The following is a 13,041-nucleotide window of genomic DNA, read 5'->3' on the forward strand; positions in this document are numbered from 1 at the left end:
GGTTGGATCTCCTTCCAGTCCATGGGACTCTCAAGAGTCTTCTCCAACACCACAGTTCAAAAGCATCAATTCTTCGGCGCTCAGCCTTCTTCACAGTCCAACTCTCACATCCATACATGACCACAGGAAAAAACATAGCCTTGACTAGACGGACCTTTGTTGGCAAAGTAATGTCTCTGCTTTTTAATATACTATCTAGGTTGGTCATAACTTTCCTTTCAAGGAGTAAGCGTCTTTTAATTTCATGGGTGCAATCACCATCTGCAGTGATTTTGGAGCCCCCAAAAATAAAGTCTGACACTGTTTCCACTGTTTCCCCATCTATTTCCCATGAAGTGATGGGACCAGATGCCATGATCTTCGTTTTCTGAATGTCGAGCTTTAAGCCAGCTTTTTCACTCTCCTCTTTCACTTTCATCAAGAGGCTTTTTAGCAGTCATCAAATGGGAAGAAGAGTCAAACATTTTTAGAAGGAAATTATAACAATGCATTAGCATTTAGAGGAATGAAGAGTTGTGTTTTTAAATCAGATTTTCTCATCCACTGTGATAAGTTACTACTGGCATCTAGGCTAAGTCAGCTTGTTATTCATGTTTTTAATTGGTCAAGCAAAGTAGAATTTTAAAAATTCACCTGAATATGTCAGAAGCCTTGATTGAAAATCTCCTTTTATATATGAAAACTTGACTTCTAGTCTATTTAATCTGGAACTCAATTCTTTTTGACAAAGAGTGTAGGAGAACTTGGGCAATTAGTGACTAAGTGGAAGCATTAAGCTTTCGATTCCACTAGTCAGGGCAGATTTTGACCCCTTCATTTACGTGGCCAGTGAAAATATGGTTTCACAGTGTTAGTAACACTTTTTACTGGCTTAGCTCCTCTAAACAGAATTAAAATTGTGACTTAATGGCTGTTGAAACACTTAGAGTTAGGCTGTGGCTGATAGTATGCAGGTGTGGAAAATAGACTTGTATTTTTAAATCCATACTGCTGTCTTCTGGAACCATGTGTCGTAAGAGATGCGCTTATCAGAGCATGCTCTGGTTGACTCATATCCTCTCTAAGCGTGTCTAGTCCACCAGCTCTCTACCTTGACAGTGAATGGATTGCAGCATGTTAGTCAAGAGTGTGAGAGTGTGTCTCACCTCTTACTGATCTGGATCACCCCAGACCAGGTCAGTTTTTAAGTATCCCACAGCTGTTGTTAAAAGCCAAAGTTGCTTTGGTTTGTTCCATAGGAGCACTGCCTCTTGGGACAGATGTCAGTGTCACTGAGAGGACCCTATTGCTCCTATTGTATATTCACACTCAATAAAAGGCACATTTATTACAAAGAAGCCTGTCTAGAATTCTGTGGAATTCTGTCAGTTGTTACGGATTATTGCTCTTATGAAGGATTATGTATTTTAAAATTCATTTAATGTAAACTTAACTAGAACTCTATTAAAATGCAGGTAAGGGATAAGAATATTTCTATGAAAGCACTGGTTGAAAATAGTGGGATAAATCTGACTATAAAAAGAATATTAAAAATCTTTAAGAGAGATGCCTTTTTTGAGAACCCTAACTCTTACCAAAATAGATAGGCTACTTCTAATATTTTTTTCTATTGATTTGAGCAGCATTCTTAAGGAATTCCATTAAGCCACATTTTGTTGGCTGAAATTGAGTCACGTAAATTATAAAAATGCATTGCCTTTTAAAAAATACCCTACAGTTAGAATGGTCACTAATTCAAACTGATCTTTCTTATAACTTGTCTGAATAAGTGAGGCTTTTATAGTATTGATTTAATACAGAATGATATAAAATTACTTTATAGAGTCCTTTAGTAATACCATCGCTGAGACTATCAGACCAATAGGAAAAAAAATTTTTGCTTAGGTGACTCACATTTTTTTCTCCTCTGGTATATGATGGGAAATCTGCTTTTCCTTTTTTCTTAAATTGATGACTTGTCACCTTGCCTTTTTTATAAAAAAAAAAAAAGAAACATAGACAGACATATAACTGAAACACAGCTCTGAAACTGAATAAAGTAGCAACCTATTATTAAATGTAAACCAGACTAAACACTTTTTTAAAAGAAGAATTGGGTTTCATGCTTTAGCTTTGTGCTTGTCATTTAGGTTTTGGAATAATCATACTTGCTGGGACTGAAGCACTTGATGGTAGGCAGACTATGGATTGACTGAAAACTTAGTGAGTTGTTTTTTTCCCTATTAGTTCTAGCCATACACTTGTGGTCCTTCCCAGGTGAGATGTAATGTGATGCAGGCTTTTTTTATCACAGAAATGATGGGTAAATTCCTAACTCACAATGCCATGTTTGTGGTCCTTTTCCTGGCAGATAGGCAAATAGAGTCTCTGCTCTGTTGGCAAATATCCTTTAGTGAGCTATTTACAGAGGCAGTGATTTTATGAGAAGATGCTCCATTTTCAAGAAATAGACTCATCATTCCAGGAAGGGAAGTAGATATTGAAATATGACAAACTTTACAAAAGATATTTTATCCCTTTTGGTGCAAATCTTTCTTGTCTGGTTGGTAAATATATCCCCAAGGATGCTTGAGAGGGGTAGAAGAGGCTAAGATTTCTTGCTTGCACTGGCCCTGGGTGTCTAGGTCTCCTGAGACCTTGGCTTGATGTGCTCTTTGTAGACTGTGAGAAGGTGGCACACAAGCTGCAGCTTCCATGCAGATTTACAAAGGTTATAGCTACAACTCAGGTAGCATTCAGATTCAAAAACGATTAACTTTTAGTTTGAGATTTGGGATTGAGAGTCTCCACCTCTCATTCAGATGGTCCCCACTGGAGTAAAAGCACTAAAAGAAAGGAGAGCAGAAGTCCTTAAATGATCATATCAACTCTGAGTTCTGAGTGGAACCAGTTCCTGTAAGTCCTTGGAGTTTAACTCGTCACTACTGAACACACCTTCGATATTATCCACAGATAGAGCATCAGTCACTGTTATTCAGGACATAGAAACTGCTGCCGCTATAGATAACTGGTGTATGCTCTTGGTTCTAAATAAGGCATAGATTAGAAGAATTTTAACTTTGGCCATGGATATTACTCACTTATTTCTGGTCTGATCTCAGCTGGAATAGTTACTTGACAAGGCATTCATGTGGCTAAGAAACTCTGCCTCTTTTATTTAAGCTGCTGATAGATTTAGCTGTTCCCTCTTTTGAAGATTTGCACATTTCCTGGCTTACTTGGAACTGGTACCATGTGGGATCAAAGATGACTTGAGACCCTGTATTAATTCTAATAAATGTTAAAACAAAAGTTAAGCTCCATTTTCTGGTTCCTGTTGTAACTGGAAAGAATAGCTCATTCACAAGAAGAGAATGAATTAAATATTCAGAACAGTGTGCCTTATCTATTCCAAATGTGAATATAGATAAATGTTTTGCCTTCCCTTCACTCTTATCATACAGCAAAGAAAGTCACATTTGGTAACAACTCTGGGGCCCTCCTCTGGGTCTTTGGCTCTGGGGAGGAGGGGGCCGGCTGTCTTTACTGCCCATGGCTGCTCTTGTTCCACAGCTTTGTCTCCCTATTGCTGCAGAGATGTTCGTCATGATGGATGGTGCTGTTGCCACCCTGTGCCATGCTCCTTCACTCTCCTTTGTTGATGTATGTGGGTGTATGTGGGTATCTGGGAATAATTTTGCTTTAGCGAAGATAGAAAACATCTCTCAGCTTTGCTTGGGGCTTGGGTCCCCAAATGCCAACCTGAATTCAATTTTATGGACCATCTCATGAACTTGTCCCAGAGTTCAGGAGTCTTATAGAGCTTCTAGGATTACTATTCTCTTTACCCGGAATCATGGCCCTCAACTTCTAAATCTCCAACATAGAAGCATAGAGAAATAAAAGGAAAAATAAAACCTGGCAAACGAAATTCCTACTGATGACAAGTGGTCTAATATTTCAGTTTTGTTATGTGATACTTTCTCAGGTTTTTTTAGTCACAAAAATGTTCTTGCTGGATAGTGAAGAGTCTGTAGGCTTGTAGTACAGTAGTGTAGTGTAGTTCTATTGTGTGAAGGATATAAATGATTGCAAGATATTTCAGAAGAACCAAGGATTGTAAGGATTGTTCATTACCAATACAATTATATGACTCCATTTCTAAATGGTGCCCAAGGTGAGTTTCAGTTTCCTTGTAAGTAAAATGGAGGAGGTAATTTTTACCTAATGTGGTTGGTGTGAAAATTGAGATGATGCAACCAAATACTTAGCAGTATGTTTGGCATGGAACAGTGTGAAAGGATTAGTTAGTCAGTCTTTTCCGACTCTTTGCAACCCCATGGACTATAACCTGCCAGGCTCCTCTATCCATGGAATTCTCTAGGCAAGAATACTGGAGTGTATTGCAGTTCCCTTCTCCATGGCATCTTCCCCATCCAAGGATTGAACCTGGGTCTCCTGTGTGGTAGGCAGATTATTTACAGTTTGGAATGGAATAAGCACCCAGTAAAGGTACAGTCATACACATTTTTAACACACACACACACTTTTATTTCCGCTCTCAGTTCCTGTCCATTTACACCCTCTGTTTATAAAACTCTGTCTAGCCCTTACTCTGGCCCAATTTCTAGTATCTAACCAGTTGTTACTGGTGTTCCTGTCCTACTGTTCTTTACATGGTCATACGTATCTTTGACCTACTACAGTGACTTTCTAATGGAACCCGGTTATGGTGGTGATTTTATGATCCAAACCTTGTTTGAAAGATAATGAGCATGTCCAGAGAATGTAGGAAATTTTCTCTAAATCACACGATTATCAAATCTAGATTTCTGAGTTGTCAATATTGTCTTTTACTCTTGTACCCAAGACCTTTGGACCTATAAGGAGAGTCTGGGCAAAGCATGGGATTTAGATTGAGGAAGGACTATGGTCATAGGTAAGAGAGGACTTAATAGTGATAAGATGGTTATAAATCATGTGACCTTGTGCAAAGTACTTATTTCTCCTGTTTTAAAATAATATGTACCCTGCTTACCTCATAGGATCTTGTGAGATGTGGGTTCTAGACAATGTGGGTGAAAATGTTTGTGAACTGCAAACATGCTGCAAAATGCTGAATAAATACTAATTTTATTATAAACACTGTGTGGTATATATAACTATTATAGATAAGTATGGATATGTAGGTATATGTGTCCATGTGTGCTAAGTTGCTTCAGTTGTTGCTAAATTGCTCTTTGTGACCCTATGGACTCTATGGACCCTATGCCAGGCTCCTCTGTCCCTGGGATTCTCCAGGTAACAATATTGGAGTGGATTGCCATGCCCTCCTCCAGGGGATCTTCCCAACCCAGGGATCAAACCCGCATCTCTTATGTCTTCTGCATTGGCAGGAAGATTCTTTGATGCTGGCGCCACTAGGGAAGCCCATGTAGGAATATATGTATAGCTTAATAAATGAATGTACATTTTAATAAAACCATTTTTAGCAAAACCCAATCCTTTGCATATCTTTTATCTGTACTGTCCAGTTTATAATCATCTGGCTCTCCTACTGGCACTCCATGTACTACAGAGAGAGCTCAAGATCTTGGAGACCAGACTAAGAATGGGGAAGAATGCAGGTAGATATTTTGTTGCATTTGAATCCGAGTCAACCATTTGGGTCCTTAACAGGTAGGAAAGCCCCATGCCCATAGTGTATCAGGAGACATTGCCTTGGAAAGGCTCATTAAATGGAAATATCAAGTCTTTTTCAGCTTCATAGATATTAAGATTATTCTTTGACTTTCAATGGATAATTTACTAAAATTAACTACTCTCTTTATGATTTAGAAAATGAAATAGGATTCTAGTTTCTGGTCATATAGGAACATATAAAGAGAATGCTGAAACTGCAATTTCATTGCAACTTGGGGACTTTCTGCAGTTGACTGGTGTTGATGACTAAGAGGACTGTCCAGAAAGAGATCTGAGGCTGAATGTAGATCATTGGACAATGTTGTAATCCATCTAGCAGTGTCTGCCATAGACTCAGATGGGAATAATGCATGTACATAATGGAAATAGCACCAAGCCCTTGGTTACAATACCAGGGTTGCTACATCTACCCGGAAGATCTTGAATAAGACCCTTAATCACTCAGAGCTTCAGTTTTCTTCACTTGCAAAACAGTTGACATGGCCAGGCTTCCCACTGGGAAGTGGTCCTCTCTGGTTTTTTTAATCTTTTGTTACTGAGAGAAGTGCAGTTAACACAATTTTATTCTTATTCATGTAAGTATACTTTTACTAGGAATATAACTACCTTTAATAATTACAAAAGTGTGATTCTACACTGCTTACCTATAGGATCTTATGAGACCTAGAGTCTAGAGAATATGTACATAATATTAAGACACAAATAGTGGTTTCAGATCCTCCAGTTTTTGAAGTGGTAAACTCTCCAGACCATCAAGAACATGAAAGAAATTCTATTCCTTTTAAAATGTCTTCTCTGAACATTCTTTTGGCTATAGCAGAGGAAAATAAAATTAAGAAGTATATTTTTGAGGGATGGAAGCTGAATGTGTTTGTCTTGGAACCATTCATCATCCTTCTGTGACTCTCAAAAAGAGAGAGAGAATTGCTAAATCTTTATTCTTCATTAAGAAAAAGGAATCAAATGCGTGCTTCCCTCTTTTTGTTTAATATAAACATTTATTAAATATTTTATCCTCCCAGCTCCCTAAAGTCAGGCTTAACATTGACTCTAGATTTTTTTTTGGCCTTATTTGAGCAAAATTGTTTTTTCCAATTAAAAAATTCTACACATTGTGACATGTATTCAAATGATATGAACCCCAGAAAGTCAACAGTGGCTTCTCCTCAACTGAAGTTTTCCAGAGGGAACCCCTCATGTGCTGCAGGCTTCTACACATCATATTCTTTCTCTGGGCTTTATGGTTTTATTTTATTCCATATTCTAATTTTATGTAAAGGGCTGGAAAGTTATGGATGGCCACTTGGCGTTGTCATTAAGGCTAGTGGAGGGGATTAGTGAATTTAGGTCGTGCTTGCCATTGGCTTTTGAGGAAACGATCCCCTGTCTAATCATTTGGTCTTTGTTTTCAGATCAGACTCCAACCCCAACGAGATTCCTGAAGAACTGCGAGGAGGTGGGGCTCTTCAGTGAGTTGGACTGCTCCCTAGAGCATGAGTTTAGGAAGGCTCAGGAGGAAGAGAGCAGCAAGCGGGTAGGTTCACTTGGATGCCTGGACAAGTGTTTCCTCTAGCACCTGCTAGACACGTCTGTGTTGAAACTAGGTGGCATTGTTGTGCTGATGTGGCTCTAAAACAGCATTTTATCCATTTACAAGTGCTTTATGTTTTTTTTTTTTTTTTTAATGGATGAATCTCTGGTTGTGGTAGAAAAATCATGGGAAAAGCAGATTATATGAAATATGGAATTCAAGCCAAAAAATTATCCTGATTCTTTTTTTTTAATTGGAGGATAATTGCTTTACAGTGTTGTGGTGGTCTCTGCCATACATCAGATGGATCATAATTATTCTTGACTTGAGTCAGATAAACTCATGGAATTTTCCATTCAAAACTCGCTGTTTTCCTTTGCTGAATAATAGCAAGATTTCCATGGGTGGTAAGTGCAGAAGACAAGGACCAGGGGGTAAGATGACAAGTGAAGGCTCATAGCAGTAGGAGAGAGGATTTCATCTGATCTTGACCCAGGCTATAACTATCTGATTTCTGTCATCTTCCTGGTGTCTTTCTACCACATTTCACAGTTCCTTCTTGACCATATTATCGTGTATTTGTTGTTGAAATAAATAGGTTCACTATAAGTGTGCATTATTTGTTCTTACAAATGTAGAAAATCTACTTTATGAATCCCTCCAGAATATACTCTTTTTTTATTGTAATGTTGTGCCGGCATTTAAAAAATCACTGTATCAGATTAAGGAAAAGAAATGGAGGCACAAGTAAATAAGATAATAAAGCCTTTTAGTATTTTTAGTTTGTTTTTATAGACCATTATTGAATGCCCACACTGTACTAAACAACACATTAGACATATCCCATGCCCAGAGACTTAAACTGTGAAAGTGGGTTGAAAGGAGGTACCAGCTACATTGTAATGGATTCTGAATTTCCAGCTGTTGCATCCGGAGAAGAAATTTTAAAAGGCTCTGATATTTCTCTAAGTGTTTCAAAACCTTTGAATCTCCCTCTATGTGAAATTAGAATAATCCCTCTCCACCAGATTTTTCATGTCACATTCTCACATCACGATAGCCGAGGGTCTGTATTCAGTCTGTACTGCTTTAGGAAAAATCCTGAAAATAGGTCACAAGAGGGATATAAAATCTCAAGCAACTCATTTTATTTATAATTAGTTATTCATACTTGACCATCTCCTACCTCCCCAGCCCCAACCCAGTGAAGGGCCTTTCTTTTTTCTTTTTTTAAAACAAACACTTATTTAGCACTTATTTGCCAGATGCTGTTCTGAGTACTTAAAATTTTTAACTAAATAAAGATAGAAGGCATGCATTCTATATTTCGTTGCAATAGAAATAGATTTTTAAAAACCATAAAAATAGCAAGGAAGAGAGGAACCAAAAAGTCTAGTAAATTTACTCTGGTTGAGTAATAAATTTAGCTTTCCTGATGGACATGACATATGTAGACAACTGAGAGATTAAGTTCATTTATTCCTTGAGATAGTTAGGACCGGCTTCTTCTGAGCTATAAGTAAGGTGTATACTTGGTCCATATTGTCTTCATTTCTGACAGGAGGGTTTTAGTCAAAATGTATGCCCTTGATTTTCCGGAAGATATTTACCAAGAACAGCAGCTTTAGAAGCCCATGATCGGGTTGTGGTTTTAGATCTTCTTTGCATAGTACTCACCATCTCCTATATGAAGCCCCAGGGGAGGAAATTCTTACAGATCTGAATTCCAGGAAACAGTTTGCTTCCCCTGAGGAACTGAAATATTTTCTCCTTGTGGACATGAGAATTTTGTAACCAGTTCTGTTTCTCTTTTTGCTTTGACTGCTTGATTAACACGAAGCCAAACTGACTGTTTGACTTTGAGAACTTTTTAGAACACGGTAATGAGCATTTTACTTCCCCACAGACTAGACTTTCAGTTCCAGTTTATATTTCCTCTGGTCCCAGTTTTTAATGTAGAGTGACATTTTCATGATCTACATTTTCTTTGTGTATGTGAGTTGCTTTTGATTCCCTGTGGGTTGAGTACAAAAAAGTGTTAAAATATTCAGGCAAACAAAGTTGAGGAGGACTACTGCCATTGAAGAAATATGTTTTTCTTCTCTTTCAAATGTTGCTCTTAGCAACATTAGTCATGTGATGACTTTGAGAAGGGTATGTGGGTGGGGGATCCTGCAGCCAGCTTCCCCCATGGTTTTGGGGTGGGCCCCTCAGGAGACCAGTGTCTCACACCCCAGCTTCACTTGCACGCACTGGAAGTTGGACAGCATTCAGACTGTTGAAGTTTCCTCTTCCACTGCCTTGTTCAAACCAGTGGGCCAAATCCAGCCTCGGTGGCCATGACTACACAAGTAGGCACTTTCTTGAGGCCTCAGGCAGGGTGACTCATCCAACGGCCAAATGAGCTGTGTTGGTGACTTCTTGTGTATGTTGGTGTGTTGGTGATTTCCTTGGAAGCCACATGATGGGGAATGTAGAGTAGGAGATGCTGTCTCGTCTGCCAGCATATTTCTACTCATCCCTGCCTCCACATTTCTCCAGCTTCCAACATCCTTGGCACACTGTCACCACCAGCTCCTACTTCATTTATTTGTTCCCCACTTGAATAGTAGGAATACGAGTTCTTTTTAAAAAAAAAAAAAAATCTTTTGGTTGGGAGGTGTGTGGGATCTCAGTTCCCTGACCAGGGAGTAAACCTGTGCCCCTAGTATTGGAAGCATGGAGTCTTAAACAGTGAACCCCCAGGGAAGTCCTGGAATACAAGTTGTTTTTCAGGGCATACCTTGTCATCATTAAGTTCTGTCTCCTCCTTTGTCCCTTTTGCTGCACATTCAGATAACAATTCCTTTTTAATTCTACATTCTAACTCTCTTCTAATTTATTTTCCTCTGAGACTGTTAATAGAAGATTTGCAATAGTACCCTCATGCTAAATCAGTTCAGTCCTGTCTGAGTCTTTGTGATGCTATGGACCATAGGCTGCCAGGCTCCTCTGTCCGTGGGATTCCCCAGGCAAGAATGGAGTGGGTAGCCATGCCCTCTTCCAGGGGGTCCTTCCAATCCAGGGATCAAACCCGTGTCTCTTATGTCTCCTGCACTGGTAGGTGTGTTCTTTACCACTGGCACCACTTGGGAAGCCCATTAGTTCCCTCACCAAGTTTTATTTTGTAAAGTGGGAGATGGATTTGTTTATATGGAAAATTTGGTTTAAAAAGATTTTTGCTTGAACTTGCTAAATACTTTATACAGAAATGTTAGAAAGACTGAACTGGTCCTTTCCTCCTCCTTTAAAATTCTAGCTGAAGTTTGGTCTAGAAAATGCTATCAAAGAGCAAATAGGTAGTGGGTTGTTGTTTAGCCTGTGTGGCTATCTGTGTTGGGAAAAATTCTGTTCGACAGACTACCTTTAATCCTGATACATTTCCAAAAGTATTCCAGTATGTGTATAGAGTGAGGACAGGCTAGAGGCAGGTAATGACCAATGGAAAAGCCCCAGTGTCTGTATCCACAGCATATATTATATAGCAGATGACGCGTTCCATAATTGCCTCAACCTTCCACCTTAGCATAAACCCATAGCTTCAAAACTCTTTAATTAGAGATATATTTTTTCTCTTGAAAAAGCATTCCTCACTAGCAGTATCACGGATCTCAACTTGCCTAGTCAGGCTAGTGCGTGTCCTGAAACAGATGAGAAACTTTTATTCATCATTTATTCACACAATAAATATTTTTGAGAGCCCATCATGTGCTAGGCACTGTCCAAAGTGCTGGTGAATTACGTGGACTAAAGCTGATTTTAAAACAGAAAACAAAAAATCCCTGACTTCAGGTTGCTTACTTCTCATGGGCAAGACAAACAGTAAACAAGTAAAAACGATAGAATATATAACATGTCTGAAGGTGAAAAGTGCTGTAGAGAAAAATATTTCATGGAAGGGGCACAGGGAGTGTTGGGAGTGATCTAAGGGGCCTCACTGGTGAGTGAACGTGCAGCTGTGACCTGAAGGAAGAAGAAGTCAGAACCAGTTGTGTACTGGGGAGGAGAGTAGAGAGAGCAGTAGGTGCAATGCCCTGAGGCTGGAGGGTGCTCTTTGCTGGAGGAACAGCAAAGAGCAGGGTGTGCAGTGGTGGGCAGAGTGGGCCTGCAGGGTCATATCCAAGAAAGCTGAGTAGGCTTCAGTCTAAGTGAGATGGAGAACCATAGGACAACTGTAAGGAGAGGTATCATAGCATCTGACTTACATACAACAGATCTCCTATAGACCAACGAGTTCCATTCCCAGAGAGCGTAAGTCCAATTTGTTTCTAAGTCCAATAAAGTTAGCCTTGATACCCAACTAACACAAGCACTTATATAGTACTGTACTGTAATAGGTTTCACACAATAATACATAAAAAACAAACCCCCCAAATAAAGAAAATATTTTAAATCTTACAGTACAGTACCTTGAAAAGTTCAGTAGTACAGTACAACAGCTGGTACTTCTTAGCAGTGCCATCTGTATCACCACTGCTTTTATACATGTTTGTGGACATCCTGGGCTTGAAATAAAGACACTGCAGTACCGAAATCTACACAGTACTCTACAGTAAAGTGCACAACAGCACAACCACCTGCAGAGGATGCACACGTGACAGACACGTGAACTAACCTACACGATTGGACACGCAAATACGTGTTTGAATCTTTGAAATTTCACAACTTGAAGGTTTCTATATAGGGGACTTACTGTGTAACAAAGTTTACTTGGCTGCCAAGTTGAAAGTAAATTATTGGAAGGAAATCGCAAAGTGAGACCAGTTAGGAGGGTATTTAAAGAATCTAGGTTAAAGATGATGACAGATTGGTCCAAGGTGCAGATGGAAGGGGCAGTTAGATTCTGGATTAATTTGACGATAGAGCCAATAGGAATTGGTGATGAATTAGGTCTGGGAAGTAATAGATGGAATTCAGGATAAAACCAGGTTTTTGACCTCAGCAACTGAAAGGATGGAGTTGCCTGTGGGAAAAACAAGTTTGAAGGGCAAATTGAAGAGATTGTTTGCAAACTTGTTAAACTGGGCAGATGAATATATAGATATGTAATACAGGACCTGTCTGAAAATATAAATTGGTGGGTCATTGGCATGTCGTTATTGTTGTTTAGTCACTCATTCGTGTTCAGCTACTTTGCAACCCCATGGACTGTAGCTTTCCAGGCTCCTCTATCCATGGGATTTCCCAGACAAGAATACTGGAGTGGGTTGCCTTTTCCTTCTCCAGGGGATCTTCCTGACCCAAGGAATCTTCCCAACTCAGGGATCAAACCCATGTCTCCTGCACTGGCAGGGCAGATTCTTTACCACTGAGCCGCCTGGGAGGTGGTGTTTAAATGCATGAGACTCAAGGGAGTGACCTGGGCTGGGGGTGAATGGAGATGAGGTAGAGAAGAGGTCTGAGTATGGAACTTGGCAGAGTCCTCCAGAATCCTCCAAGACAGTCTTCCACTCTCCTCAGTGGTCAGAGATGACACAGAAGACTATAAGACATGGAGAGTCAAGTATGGGAACCCAGGCAGTGATACTGAATAGATACCAGTAACTGACAATCTGCATGTTGATCTCATGTTCCGCATTAGTGGAAAAAACAAAAACAAAAGATTTTTTTAAAGGATGAATTGACCTCTCACATTTGATTTCTTTTTTACAGAAGAGCTCCAACAGTGCCTATCTAGGAGGAGAGAGAGAGCTTCATCATGTGATAACAGTTGTGTGTGAGTGTGTGTGTGTGTTTAAGAAAGGAAGAGGAGTTGAAAGTACTAGGAATGAACTCCTTTATCTTGCTGA

General features: G+C 39.4%; 1 protein-coding gene across 2 annotated transcripts in view; it reads left to right on the forward strand.

Moving 5' to 3' along the window:
• CREB5 (cAMP responsive element binding protein 5) overlaps positions 1-13,041 on the forward strand; it is a 439,883-nt gene that overhangs the window by 98,113 nt on the left and 328,729 nt on the right. For both annotated transcript variants that reach the window (XM_005679262.2, XM_005679263.3), the window contains exon 4: positions 7,095-7,216. In XM_005679262.2, coding sequence (XP_005679319.1) covers positions 7,095-7,216 — 122 coding nt within the window. The remainder of the gene's footprint in view (positions 1-7,094; positions 7,217-13,041) is intronic.

This window comes from Capra hircus, chromosome 4 (assembly GCF_001704415.2).
Source record: "Capra hircus breed San Clemente chromosome 4, ASM170441v1, whole genome shotgun sequence".
NCBI lineage: Eukaryota > Metazoa > Chordata > Mammalia > Artiodactyla > Bovidae > Capra > Capra hircus.